General features: G+C 37.1%; 1 protein-coding gene across 1 annotated transcript in view; it reads left to right on the top strand.

The window, feature by feature from the left end:
* Nucleotides 1-14457, top strand: part of thsd7ba (thrombospondin, type I, domain containing 7Ba) — a 201750-nt gene extending 187293 nt beyond the window's left edge. The window contains exons 24-31 of the mRNA XM_016239556.1: nt 638-783; nt 4316-4490; nt 6375-6548; nt 8340-8435; nt 10947-11029; nt 11880-12072; nt 13825-13912; nt 14181-14457. Of these exons, the coding sequence (XP_016095042.1) occupies nt 638-783; nt 4316-4490; nt 6375-6548; nt 8340-8435; nt 10947-11029; nt 11880-12072; nt 13825-13912; nt 14181-14262 (1037 nt within the window). The 3' untranslated portion in view covers nt 14263-14457. The remainder of the gene's footprint in view (nt 1-637; nt 784-4315; nt 4491-6374; nt 6549-8339; nt 8436-10946; nt 11030-11879; nt 12073-13824; nt 13913-14180) is intronic.
* The last annotated feature ends 941 nt before the right edge of the window (nt 14458-15398 follow it).

The raw sequence follows: 15398 nt of genomic DNA, 5'->3' as shown, positions 1-15398 counted from the left end.
CTAAATATGTTGCTGTTCAAATAAAAAGGCAATATTATTTGTCTCTTTTAATGCATATAATAATACGCCTAAAAAAGAGCTTCATTTATTTATTTTTTACAATATTTTTGGAATAAAATGGTGAACTCTTTTGTTTTGATAAGTCTAACTGCATAGATATCATTTTATGTGTCCTAAATAATTAATTTAATATTTTCACAATTTGACTGGGAATGACACAAAAAAATTAAATTTACAAATGAAATTTACTCGTACTGTTATCTCTTTGAAAAGCAAATACCCTAACTTCTAACAAATACACTATTTCACGCAATAAATATTAAATAATGTATTTCTGCCTTTGTTTAGATTAGTTTTAAACATGCTTAATCTGGCCTGGACCAACATGAAATCCATGCTGGTCTAAGATGTGCCATCTCAGATGTCTGTTTCTGTCTATTCCTGAATTGTACAGTTGATAAATATTGCAACTATACAATATATAGTTGTGAATAATACATTAATCCACAGCATTGTCCCAAGCTGCTGGAGTACGCACTAATGTAGGCTTTATGTATTTTTAGCCTCTGCCGTTTGCCATATTTTCATACAGTGCATTGCATTCACAGATGTCTCTTCACGTGTGTCTCTGTTGCAGGTGTTATGACTCGCTCTCGCAGCATGCTTCAGCAAGCTCATGAGGAGGGACGCCCCTGCGCCTCTCAGCTTTCCCAGACCAAACCCTGTCCCATCAGCCCCTGCTACACGTGGCTTCTGAGCGATTGGTCTCCCTGCACAGTGGAGGTAGATCCTGGGCAAAAATAATTGGATCTGCATGTATTCTGCAGTTACTGGTTATTGCATATCACCTAATCTGAGGGCATTCAATTCATGTTTCGTATGACCAAGTGGTGTTGAGACCAGCCACCCGGCATGTCTATCTGGTACTGACACAACACTCGAGTTCTTTAATTGAATTTTGTAGAAATTGCATGCGCACATGTCGAGTTTGTGTGTGAGAGAGGGACTTTGTGTCATTGAGACGTGAGGTAACTGCTGATTAAAATCCTGCTGCAATCCACGGTCTTATCATTAGAGGAGAACAGTGGCAGAGTTCAGATTTTCATCTCCTCTCTTCTGATTTTCTCTCCTTTCTCTTTTGTATCTTAGAAGGATTTTAATTGTATGTCTCGGGGTTTTGCGCACGTCCCTGGAGTCGTGCTTGCCCAGATCAAAAGCTGTCCTCCTCACAATATGAACAAAAGAAACAGTGCACACTTTTAACATGCATTTATGTGCTTTCTTTGGTGCATGGTGTGATGGACACTTTCATATTCATAAACATTATCACATTTCTGTGATATGTGTGACATCTGTGGAAACGCAGCTTCCATTTTTACAGTAATTGTGGTTTGTGTCATTACATACATTTCTAGAGACATGCTAAACCACATATCTGAAAAGATGTGATTTGCATAGTTAACATTTGCAAGGCAAATTATGTTTGAACGAAAAACAAAATGTGTAACACATGCAATAACAACAAGAAGAAACGTGATTTTGAGGTTAAACGCTCCGTAAACTTCATGGAAGTGTGAAGAAAAAGTGTTGAAAGTGAAAACAACGCAAAAAAAAAACGCTGTTTTTCTTAATCAGTATTTTTATTATTTTAATGCAGTTCTGAACTAATAGTGTCACCTAGTGAAAATAAAAGCATATTTCCATGCAACCGTTGCTTACCTGTCGAACTTACCTGTCGAGAAGAAACCGTGCAAGTTCATTGTCTCATTTGAAACCCAAACATTGCACTTCTGTAACCGTATCTGAAGTTATTTTACATGACACGTGTCAGCTGTGGTCCCACTGATGGGAAGTCCGGCTCTTTTCAAAGATTCTGCTCTTTTGGCTCGGCTCCCTTAGAAGCCCTCCTCTTACGGCTCCCAAATGGCTCTTCATTTAGTATCACTCAGAGTATCACACTTGTGAATGGTTTGTGTTGGTAAGCAATTTTTTATTCAGTGTTTTCATAAAAGCCTTATTTTTATGCATTTTATCGTTACAAAAAAAAAAATACACATACCATTATGTGAAAGAAGGAAGTGGGGCACATGCTCCGAAGATAGCGAGTGTAGTGGTAAAGACCAGGTACACAGAGCGACAGAGAGAGAGACGGAGGATCCGGATTTAAACGCAAGCGCGTTGGTTAAGGTAGGAAGACACTGCATTGTTGCAACATGACAAAAGGTCCCCTCAGAGAGAGTTTTCTCAAAAACAGGACAAATAATCACAGAGGAGAAATCGCATAAGCACACCCAAGCTGAGGCATCTGATATTTCTGACTGCCAACCTGCACTAAAGACTAAAGCGTCTTAATGTTAAGACTTTTGCCTTTATTTATTTGATTTGTTTGCTGTGGTTCTGTGTTCAATTGTTCAATTAAAGATTTATTAAAATGTTGAATAATAGTAACTGTATTTTTTGAAACGAAAAAATTTATAAAAATAAGGCTATTATAAAAACACTGAATAAAAAATTGCTTACCAACACACAAACAATTCAGCCATTCACAATTGCTAAATTGGGCTAAAATAGAAGGCTCCGGCTGAAGATTCGGCTCTCCCCGACAGGGAGTCATCTCTTCTCGTTTGCTACAAAGAATCGGCTCTTAGAGCCGGCTCGTTCGCGAACAACACATCACTAGGTCCCACACCAGCTAAACACCCTCTGGCTCAGCCTGTCACAGTAGCCAGTAGCCACACGCCAAACTCGTGCTATTGGCTGAGCTGGAAGGAGATTGACAGATCTGAACAAACCGCTCTTACTGTTTTGATGGTGCCTGGGAGGCTCAATGTTTACACTTTTTTGGGGGGAGATAAACCTATGAAGGGCATACTTACTAGAGGTGTCACGATAAATCAATTCATGGATCGATTCTGCAATTTTTCCGAATGAATCGCGATTCTCTCTTGAATTGATTCTGAGCTTAGTTTTTTAACAGCAGATGCCGCTACGTGCTTTAGAAACAGCCGTACTTTGCTTTCTTCCAGTTCCTTACACACACCACTTGAACTTAAAATAATCATTCATAAAGTTCGAAAAGGTTGAAGCGAATTACAAGAGTGTTCACAGTGGGCTGTGTTTGCATTAATCTCGCGTCATACTAGCATAAATGCCGAGGTGCAAGTACATTTAACCACTTAAATTACTCAGTTGAACGTGCAAACGTTCTTCTTTGTGAGCATTTGAGTGTGCGGTTAAAAACTAGCCTAGAGTGCAGGGTTGCCAGGTTTTCACAACAAAACCCGTCCAATTACTACTCCAAACTAGCCAATCGCATTTTTAGGTGGGCTCACCATTAAAAATTGCGTTCCGGGGGTAAAATATCACGTTATCGGGGTCGCTTTAACCCACGGACATGAAAAACAACCTGTGGCAACAGTAATAAAGTAGCCCAATTCTTGGCAACACTGCTAGAGCGCCATCTGCTGTTAAAAACTAAGCTCAGAATCGATTCCAGAGATCAATTTATCGTGACACCTCTAATACTTACAGTAGTCAATGAACAATAAACTGGGTTAATAGAATGTATTTTGACAAAAGTCTTACAAACTTTATATTTAGGCAAAATTTGTTTATGATAAGAATTCAAGGCATTAATAGGATAGTTCAGCCTAAAATTTAAATTAAAATCAACTCACCCTTTATTTTCAAGAATGTTGGTAACCAAACAGTTGATGGTAGCTATTGACTTTTGTAGTATAGGAACAAATACTGTGAAGTCAGTGGCTACCATCAGCTGTTTGGTCACCAACGTTCTTTAAAATATCTTCTTTTGTGTTCAACGAAAGAAACTCATGCCGGTTTGGAACAACTTGAGGTTGAGTAAATGATAGACCTTGTATTTTTTTGGTTGAACTATCCCTTTAAGCTGTAATTGTTTTCCCCCTTATGTTAAGTATAAATCTCACAAAAGTTTGTAAGGTTTATACATGCAACTAAACAAAAGCAACTTTAAAATTATTCATTTAAAATTAAATTTAACAACAAATAGATCGTTACAAAAGGTCTCTCAAAACAAATATCTTATGAAACATTGCTTTTTAGGATATTTAGATAGTTTTACTGGCAAGTAAGACAAAAATGCTGATAACAGTTTTTGCTGTAATGGTTGAAACCTCAGCTGTGTGATCAGGTCACACAATTCATGAGAAATGCCATTGCATGTTTCACTTTCAGCTGTCAGTCATTCAGAGATATGTGTCAATGTAATAAGCTCCTCTGCCTCACTGCTCAAGGCTCGTCCAGATTAATGAGTCGGCCATGTGGTTTCATGTAGGGTGCAGAATGTGGAGATGGCACGAGGGAGAGGAACCTGACGTGTGTGGTGCACTGGTCAGACTGGCCGGACAGCCCTTATCCTTCGAAAATGGTAGAGGACGAGAAGTGTGGAGACCGCGTGAGAAAGGAAAGCGAGCAGGAACTGCAGCAGCCGTGTTTCGTCCCCTGTCCAGGTACAACATTTTACCTGTTGTGTTTACATTTTTGTGCACTGATGCTCTTGATTCATTTAACATGATTTATTGTTTCATAACCAGTGGAGGATGTTGATCAAGGAGTAGAACTGTCCTAGGAATTAATATCTGTCATGTTCAGTGAAATGAAATGAAAGTTTGTCGACTTGTCGACAAGCAATGTCCCACTTTTTTAAACCTGTGAATACATTTCACCTTCAGGCTATCGTTGACTTGTGTTAGCCTTACTTCTGTGCCTCTCTTCATTTTGTAAATTTGCTGCATGCTCTCAGGGATGAACATATGCTGGGAGGAGAGGGGAAGAAAGATGCTAGAGTCAGAAAGGTAGAGACAAAAAAGAGAGAGTCTAAAGAAATGAGCGAGTTAGAGAGGGTGGCATATGGTGTGCGGTGTGCGTCGCTGTATTATATGTTTCGGCAGCTCCAGTGAGGGATGAAAATAGACTGGCTTCATGAAGATGATGGATAATGAGATGCCTGGGCGCACAGATTGTCTCTAATAGCCATCCTGGCTGCAGAATCAGAAGGACGTCATGGCTGAAGAGCTAGTGCTAGCGTGCGCAGGTGGGGGCGGCTTTCGCTGTGAATCGGCCTCTGCTCTGAGGGATTAGGAGGGCCAGTGATGTATGACCTTCAGCTAAGGAAGCGTTAAATGTATCTGAAGACTTTGTCATGCATTCAGTTCTATGACTGAGGATCAGATCAATCTCGCTGGCCTGCAAGTAAAAATAAAAAAAAATAAAAATGCACGTTTGTAATGTGCATACTTTTATTTTTATTTTCATTATTTTTCTATTAGTATTATTATTATTATTATAAAACTTTCACTACAGGCTTTTCTGTTATTATACAGACAAGTGGCAGACAAATTTAAGACCAAATCTGCTTTAAGTTTTTGTAAGTATTTGTCATTTTAAATGATCAGGACCCCAACACGAAGCTGCTCACCGCATAAGTAAATAATCAGAATATTGATTTGAGTTGAAATATTTTATTAGCTCTTTAAACGCTAAGCTTCACAAATGGCTTTGAGCCTAGACAAAGTTCAGACAAGAGACATTTAAGGCATAGTGTGCAGTCATATCACTAATAACAGCTTTTCACCACAAAAATAAAGACAAGGAAATAAAATGTTATGTGAAAAGAAAGTGTTTTGAAGTCTTCAATATTCGGCATTATGTTGCGACTGACCAATCAGAATCAAGTATTCCAGAGAGCCATATAATAAGTTATTATTATTATGAATAATAATAATACATTATACATGAAGTTTTTAGTGTAATAATTTATCAAGATGTTAATGCTAGCAACAGTGTTTATTTAGTATTATTTTTATATTATTGTAGTATTTATTTATTTTAAATTTGCCCATTTTTTATATTTTCAGTTGTCATTTTATTTTACTTAGTTTTAGTAATTTTGTTCTTTGGACATTTTTTTTATTTTTTGATAGTTTTTTTATATATATTTCTGTTTAGCTTTATTTGTATTTCATTTAGATGTGAAGGCAACATTTTTAGTATAATTTTTAATTTATTTCAGATTTATTTTAATCAAGGAAAATAGTATTACAGTAGTTTTAGTTAACAATAACAAAACTGACTAGCAGTATATGACAAAGGTCTGTTGTTTTATGTTGCGGTAATATATCCCAAGAATCTTGTACTTACCACATGCTTCAAAGTACATACCAGTATTCATACTTTTCACACTTCAGCAAATTTGGATTTATGGTATAGCATTCCTTTTTTTTTTTTTTTGTACTTGCTAACTGGACCGTTGGAGTTCCTTGATAAGTATACAATACTCATGGTATTCATTTACTGTAGAACTGAAGTTGTGATATGTGATTTGTCATCTACAGGAGACTGTCACCTCACAGAGTGGTCGCAGTGGAGTTCCTGTCAGCTGACGTGTCTGGAAGGACGTAGTTTTGAGACGGTGGGCCGTCAGGCTCGCTCACAGGCTGTGGTCATACAAGTGCTGGAGAATCAGGACAGCTGCCCTCACCAAGTCTTTGAGACACGTTCATGTAAAGGTACAAGCAGTGAAAATAATATTATATAATATACAGTAAAATATGTGTTTTGTATGGAAGCCCATTTCTGATAAATATTACAATATATGACAGTCATAATTGACTGTTGAAATTAGATAACTTTTATGGCATAATTATGACTTTTTATTGCCTCATAATTATTATTTACCAAAGTGTGAAATTAGTTTCCATAGTTTAAAATCTGATTTAAAATCCAATTATTTGAATGTGTGCAGTTTGTGTTTTTTGGGATATGACATGTATATAACATCACTTAAGGTGTACAGTATTGTCTGTGCCCGAGTACACTCATTTTTATTCAGTTTACTGTGCGACTTCCACAATGTACAGTAGTTTGTAGCAAATGATTGAACAAGTCAGCAGTTTTGGACACAGTATATGCATAAAATGTCACTTGTAATCTTATACACCTTGTAAGTTCATCACTACAACAAAGATGTCATGATAGAGATTCAGTCTTCTCTTCCCACGACTCTCAGTTGTGTATCAGAAAGTCTCTTGGCATTTTGCTGATGCCTACATCACTGCTGTAACAACCAACCAACAAGATGCGCCAGAGATGTTCAGACAGCACTGTCTAAACAAATGAATCGTATTTCATCATTTACAAAATGATGGTGCAGGCAGTCACTCCCAAAGATCAGATTTTAAAGGTAAATTTAATTTGAGTGAACAAAGCCTACATATCCAGTGGAGCTCTGTGAAGGAATTTTCTAATATTGATCAAACCAATAAAATATTGAAGTAGGTTTTTTGCAGGTAGTTATGTACCCCATACCCAGACTGTCTATACCTTCGTGTCAGCAATTTTTTTTTTATTAAAAAAATGTATACTTTTATTGAGCAGTGATCCATTAAATGTATCAAATGTGACAGTAAAGACATTTATAGTGTTACAAAAGATGAAATGCTGTTCTTTTGAAGTTTCTGTTCATCAAAGAATCCTGATAAAAAATGTATCACAGTTTCCAAAATAAATAAACACAACACTGTTTTCAACATTGATAATAATAAGAAATGTTTCTTGAGCAGCAAATCAGTATATTAGAATGATTTCTGAAGGGTCATGTGACACTAAAGACTGGAGTAATGATGCTGGAGTAAAAATTCAGCTTTGCATCACAGGAATAAATTATATATTTTTTAATATGTGTGTGTGTGTGTGTGTGTGTGTGTGTGTGTGTGTGTGTGTGTAGACATATGTTAAATGTCTATACTAATTAACATAATATCATCTTTCAGATCATTAGTTATGCTAAGTATTTTAATTTGATGCACCACAATTCAATTTTGTAGTCCTGTGTTTGTGTTAGTTGGTCTTGTTCAGAAGGTTAAGTGTGTATGTGTGTGTGTGTTTGTGTGTGTACGCGTTTTTGTGACAAATGAGGACATCAATTTGTATAATGACAAAGGTATGACATAGGTATTACAAGGAGAAGGTGACTTTTCAGGACATTACCCCATGTCCCCACTTTTCAAAACGCTTATAAATCACACAGAATGGAGTGTATTGAAAATCTGAAATAGCACAAAGTCTCCTGTAAGGGGTAGGTTTAGGGGTAGGGTTGGTGTAGGGCAATAGAATATACGGTCTGTACAGTATAAAAACCATTACGCCTATGGGATGTCCCCACTTTTCACAAATGTAAACCTGTGTGTGTGTGTGTGTGTGCGCCTGCGTCAGTATATAATGTCTGCATTTGGCTATTATCACACCTGACTGCCCAGTGCAAACATAATAAGTGTCTCTCTCACTGTATGGGGCCGCAGGAGGGAAATGTCACAGTTACGAGTGGAGGACCAGTGTCTGGAATGACAACGAAAGATCAGTGTGGTGCCAGCGGTCTGATGGGGTCAATGTGACAGGTAGCCCACCGCTTACATTGAGACTGAGAGAATGACAAATATTCTGCACTGATTTCACTTACAGAAAGATAATCAAAAGACCTGTCGACTACACATGACAGAAAGTCTGTTGACAGTGAAAATCCTGTCATCATTTATCCGCCCTCATGTCCTTCGAAACCTGTATGCTGTTATTTTTACAGTGGAACACAAAGGAGACTTTCTGAACGATCGTAACATCTTGTGAAGTTCATAGTGACCAGAGACTTTAGAGAGAACTCCAAAAAGAAGAAAAAGAAAAATAGGAAAGCACCATAAAGGTAGTCAAGCACTGTAATCCAAGTCTTCTGAAGCCAAGCAATAGTTTAACCTGACAAACAGCCCTAAATATGAGTCATTATTCACTGATAATTTTCCCAATCTACTACAACTCTCAAAACAAACATTGCAATATTTGTGAAACAGGTTGTACATTACTGTTTAAAAGTTTGAGGTCAGTAAGAATTATAGGGATTAAAGGAATTAATGCTTTAATTCAGCAAATATATATTACACTGATTAAAGTGACAGACTTTTATAATGTTACAGAATATTTATATTTCAAATATAGCTGTTATAAATAATAGCTTTCTATTCATCAAAGAATCCTGAATCCTGTATTATGGTTTACACAAAAATATTAAGCAACACAGTTGTTTTCAACATTGATAATAACAAGAAATGTTTCTTGACATTTACCTTTACATTTAGTCATTTTGCAGATGCTTTTATCCAAAGCGACTTACAATTGGGGAATACATAAAGCGAATCTTCTTAAAGAGCCAAACAGACACAGGAAGTGCTCGTAATACCAAGTTTCAGGCATTTGTTCAAATAAGTACAAGCTAGAAAGGGAAGGAATACATAAAGAGAAAGACAAGATTTTTATTTATTTTTTTAATTTAGGATGAAGTCAAGTAGCGTAGAAAGAGATGAGTTTTCAGCTGTCACTTGAAAATTGTCAGGGATTCAGCATTCTGGATAGGGGTGGGAAGATCATTCCACCAGCCAGGAACGGTGAATGAGAATGTGCTGGAAAGTGATTTTGATCTCAGACTTCTGGAGGGGATGTAGATTCGTAGTAGTGAGTGGAAGTAGGCGGGTGCTGAGCCTGTGGCTGTTCTATATGCAAGCATCAATGTCTTGATCTTGATGCGAGCTGCAACCGGTAGCCAGTGCAAGGAGATAAAGAGAGGTGTAACATGGGCTCTTTTGGGCTCGTTGAAGACCAGTCGTGCTGCTGCATTCTGAATCATTTGTAGAGGTTTGATAGTGCTTAATGGAAGTCCAGCAAGAAGAGCATAGCAGTAGTCCAGCCTAGAAATAACAAGGGCCTGGACAAGAAGTTGTGCAGCATGCTCCGTTAGAAAAGGCCTGATCTTTCTGATGCTGTGCAATGCAAACCTGCAAGATCGAGCAGTCTTTGCAATGTGGTCTTTGAAGGTCAGCTGGTCTTGAGCACCAAATCATTCAGCTTTGCCATCACAGGAATAAATTCCATTTTAAAATATATTAAAATAGAAAACAGTTCTTTTAAAATGGTAATAATATTTCATAATATTATGTTTTACTTTTGTTAAAACAAATGCAACCTTAGTGAGCATAAGAAACTTCTTTCAAAATCATAAAAAAATGGCCAGAAAAAAACTTAGCAGCCCCAAACTTTTGAATGGTAGTATACATCAATATTTTTTTTTTTTGTTTCTCAAATAAATTTATCATATGGCCTTGAAGACTTGGAATTACGTGCACAAGCTGCATAGTCCACTTTTATTGTGCTTTTACGGTCCCCTATGGAGCTTGACAGCCACTATGAACTCCAGTTGAATGAAAAAGGTAAGATACATTCTTCATTTGTGTTGCAGTGAGAAAATAACAGCATACGGGTTTGGAACGACATGAAGGTGAGTAAATAATGACAGGATTTTCCATTTTGGGTGAATTATTCTTTTAACCCTAAATGTAGAACGGCAGGCTGAAAATTTGTGGTTTGAATTTGGCAGACCTTGTCAGTTTAATAGCACATTCAACATTTTCCTTATTCTCACCCTCCATTTCAACAGACATCATCAATAAACTAGCGCTCGTCTGAGAGCGAACAATAAAAATGTTATAAAACATTGTTTGATTGTGGCAAAATGAACACGCTCCAGATGGCAAGCTTTCACTTGAGCATTTAGAGCGAGAACGAAGGCTTTCGGGTTGCACAAAGTGCTGTAAATAACAGAGAAAGGTGATCTTATCTGAGTACGGAATCGTCTCGGGCAAATATAAGCTGTGAGAGGTAATCTCTTCTGCTTGAGAAAGGCCCGAACCCAGGGTATTAGTCTCTGATGTTTTGACATGTAATTTTCTATTCCAAAATTACAATCTTCACTGATTGATCAGAAGCTGTGATGGGTCCTTTAAGCCATTAATCAGGTGTGACAGCACTTTTATCTGGCTATCAATAGGGAAATGGCAATAATTACATCTGTTGTTTCCTGTTGGAAGGGGGCTGCTTTCCACAGAATCGGCCAACAACTGTGCGGCACTGTCACCCTCCCTGCACCAAACCCTTCTCCCACTGCAAGCAGGTAAACACACTGTGTGCTAAGATATCTTCCTGTATTTGAACCATATCTATTTTCACATTAAACCACCATGTAAATAACAAGACAAATAATATGTCCTGTAGATTGTATTTAATGGCTTGCTATTAGTGAAATCATAAAGGGAGGCATTTCAGGCATGTGTAAAATTTGCATAATTGCTTTGAATAGAGGACAAAAATATGAAACTCACAAACCTGTACATTGACTGCCACTTGCAGTGCATTGAATGCAACTACATTTTGTCTTAAAGGAATATTCTGGGGTTCAATAATCGACAGTTTAATCGACAGCATTTGAGGCATAATGTTCATTACCAAAAATAATTTCAGTGTTACAGTGAGGCACTTATAAGAGAAGTGAATGGGCCAATTTTTGAAGCAGAAATCTGATGCTTACTGTATAATTTTATAGAAGCATTTATGTTAAACTCCTGTGTATTATTTGAGCTTTAAGTTTCATCATTTTTGCAGTCGTTTTAGGGTTTTCGTTGTTACATTATCATGGCAACAAGTTTGTAAAATTGTATATACTACACAGAAAAAGGGATTTTTTTCCTCACTAAAATCATAACCCATATTGTTTGTCTTGTGGTTATACTATTGAAACTGAGTATTTTAACATTTACAGATTGGCCCTATAAACAGTGGTTCACTGTAACCCAGTGATGAAAAGGAGGGACAAACTGAAATGAGTTTTTGTGCTAATCAGCATTATGCCACAAGTACTGTTGTTTGAGCTGAAGTTGCATTAAATGCAAAGTATTTCTTCAAACACAGCAGTGTGTTTATGCAGTGTCTGAGTGTGGCTCTCACAACGATGGTGTCTCTTTCAGAGCGGCGTGTGCGGCTGTGTGAAGGGCTACACTGAAGTGATGACCACACATGGATTCCTGGATTACTGCACCAAGACCCCAGGTGCTGACAACAAAAAGGCAGATGTGAAGACCAGCTCGGGAAGATTAAAACCAGGCACCACTCAGATCCAGGACTTCTTTGGCGAGTGGTCCCTGCAGCCACTCGGCCCAGGTATTTGAAATGCAGATGAAGACCAGGCTGATGTGGGCCAGCGGAGTGTGGCTTTGAGTTATAGCAGAATCGCTGCACGGCTTTATGAGACTCCAGATAGAGGCTGTTGTAGAACTCTGTTTAATGCCTCAGTGTTTATACCCTATTGGAGCTATGAGAAAAGCTGCACTGGACAGTCTCATAACAGCGTGATTTGTATTGCCCATAACTTGACAGACAGAGTTGCTTTATTGCTGGCTGGAGGCCATTTCTGATTAGAAGTGAATTTAGCGGCCTGTGGTACAACAACTCTGTGCTGTAAGGTTACCAGTAGGTGTGGGTTTCAGCCTCCAGATGGAGGGACAAAATTCAGAGAATTACCAAAAGTACTTTACATTACATATTATTCAATTTAGATTTTTTTTATTATTATTATACTTTGGATTATATTATGAGCATACACTACATAAGTGTAGAAAGTTTACATAAGTCAGAAAGTTTTCTTCAATAAATACTGTTATTTAGCAAGGACACATTGAATTGACAGTAAAGATATTTATAATGATACAAAATATTTTTTCTATTTATCATAGAATCTGGAAGGGGGGGGTGCTTTACAGTTTCTACAAAAATATTAGGCAGCACAATAATGATTTGACACTAAAGACTGGAATAAAAACTGCTGAAAATTCAGAGTAAAGATATTTATAATGATACAAAATATTTTTTCTATTTATCATAGAATCTGGAAGGGGGGGTGCTTTACAGTTTCTACAAAAATATTAGGCAGCACAATAATGATTTGACACTAAAGACTGGAATAAAAACTGCTGAAAATTCAGCTTTGCCATCATAGAATTAAATTACATTTTAAAATATATATTTAAATAGAAAATAGTTATTTTAGATTGTAATAACATTTCACAATATTACTGTTGTGTACAGTATTTTTGATCAAATAAATGCAGCTTTGGTGAGCAAGAGAGTTGGTGAGCAAAAACATTCAAAAAAATGTTATAGTCCCCAAACTTTTAATAATGTTTTATTATTTGTATTTTGGATTACATTATAAACACATTGAAATTCAGACCTGTGTTGTAATGTTTGTTAGTAGCTTATTAAACCAGGTGCATTCAAATGCAGCAGTACCTCAAGTGACCTGCCAACAATTGTCTGATCTCAAACAAAAATACAATACAATAAAGCTAAACTAAACATTGCCGTATGTAATTGTAAAATATATATAACAAAGAAGTATATGGCTCCATGTTTAGACATTTTATAGGCCACAGTTTTATAAGTCAGAGCAGTTTTAACAGGTCCTTATTCCATTTTTCTACCCACCAGTGAGCTGCTTCTCTGAATTAAAGTTGTTCTAAAGTGTTACAAAACTTAGCACGATCTTCTTTTGCTGAGAGTAGTTTTTGCATCATCCATTGTGTGAGTCTCGAAGGATCCAGGTCTGTTGCTACAGGAGAAGCTCTCTGTGCAGCTCATCAGACTGCTGTCTTTTGTCTTTTATCTGCGAGATGTGTTCAGAGACCTTGTCATATCAGGTATACAAGCATCTTAATGGCTGTGTGACACACCTCATTCTTTCCTCTGAGCTCAGAAGGGAAGATAGTGAAAAGGTTTCTTCAGGTACATTGTCACCAGCGTGAATGTGCCATCTGTTACTGCTGCAACAAGCCCCTGTGCTGAAACCACAAGCAATAAAAATTATGCTCCCATATATTTCATTGGTGATCACACTCCTGTTTTCTGATCACACAGATGGAAGAATAAAGCTGTGGGTCTATGGGTTAACAGCTGGAGGATTCATTCTCATATTGTTCATAATCGCTGTGGCCTTTCTGTTTTGGTATGTACTGTATGCTATCAAATTTGTACACACTCACCATTGAATGGAAAGACAATACCTGTTTGAAAATAGTCATTATGTTTCTGTGATTTTGCTTGATGAGAGAAATTGCACTTCACCTATTGCCTATTTGTCGATTTGTAGCCTTTAGTCTGATTTATAACTTGTTGCTGCCATCTAGTGGTAAAGTGTAGACATACAATATAGGGAAGCAGTTGATATCTTAAATGTTATTGATCTCTCTTTTTTCTCCTTCTCTTTATGCCAGCAAACCGTCCAAACAGAGTAAAAGTGCATCTCCACCACAGAAGCCCTTGACTCTGGCTTATGATGGGGATGTGGACATGTGATCAAGCTCTCTGTGACATTTATATGTACATTCAAAGCACAAGCTGGACTACGTGCAACATTTTAATATGTTCATCTCTCCAAGGCACACTTTGGATTTTAGAAAAAAGAAAAAGACACAAGGAGTAACAGATAGACATCAAAGAACAATTCGATCTTGAAATCTGCAGCGTGTACAAAACGCTGTGTGCACAACAGCAAGGACAAAGGTTTTGGATCAGTGGACGTCGTCGTGAAAACCGTGACATTTAAAAAGGGTGAGAGACACAGCTGACATTCCATGGACCAGATGGAGAACTTTGACATTTTCTTGCCGTGATTTTTCTTACATCAGAAAAAAAAGAGGAAATAAAAGTTGTGCCGAATCTATTGTATCAGTCGCATTAAAAGCCTAGTTCACCCAAAAATGAAAAGTGTGTCATCATTTACTCACCCTCAATCCCATCTGTATGACTGGATCACGACCGGACAACACGATCATTGAGTCCAATTAGTGAATAAGTCATTCAGAATCCATCAGATGACTCAAAATAACTGTCAAGATATGTAGTGAAAAATGACTTAAATTGAAGTTTGATTGTCTCACAAAGTTATTGTATGAATAATAAGGTTTGAAATATAATGCAGAAGGTGTATGTATAAATTGTACTTATATTATTCCATAATTATAATACTTTCATTATGCTTTTGCATCTTGTTTATGTTTGAATGTTCCAGTCGCTGTTCATAATTGCACTGACAAGAACAACTAGTGCGTTATTAAAATGTATCCTTGTATGTTCCACAGATAAAATGGAAAGTCGTACAGGTTTGCAGCAACTTGAGGGTGATTAAATGACAGAATTTTCATTTTTGCGTGAACTATCCCTTTAAGGCGATCTGAAAGTGACTTTTTAACCGAGAACAAGAAAAGACTGGTGTGTTATGCACTATATTAGTGCTTAGTCCTTCTTTAGTTCCCTCTTGATTTATGTTCAAACTGATTTTTTTTGTGTTTTTGTTCATTGTGATGCAAGGACTTTGCTGTAAACTGTTGTTTTCGTGTGGAATGTCTCTGAGCGTGTGTATGATCCGCACAGTAAACCAAAACACAGCTCATTTAGACGCTGCGAGAGGTTAAGGTGATGATCTGCTCGTG

The sequence above is a fragment of the Sinocyclocheilus grahami genome, unplaced genomic scaffold (assembly GCF_001515645.1).
Source record: "Sinocyclocheilus grahami isolate Dianchi unplaced genomic scaffold, SAMN03320097.WGS_v1.1 scaffold568.1, whole genome shotgun sequence".
Classification (NCBI taxonomy): domain Eukaryota; kingdom Metazoa; phylum Chordata; class Actinopteri; order Cypriniformes; family Cyprinidae; genus Sinocyclocheilus; species Sinocyclocheilus grahami.
The sequence above is the reverse complement of the archived record's forward strand: the minus strand, read 5'-3'. Positions and strand labels throughout refer to the sequence as shown.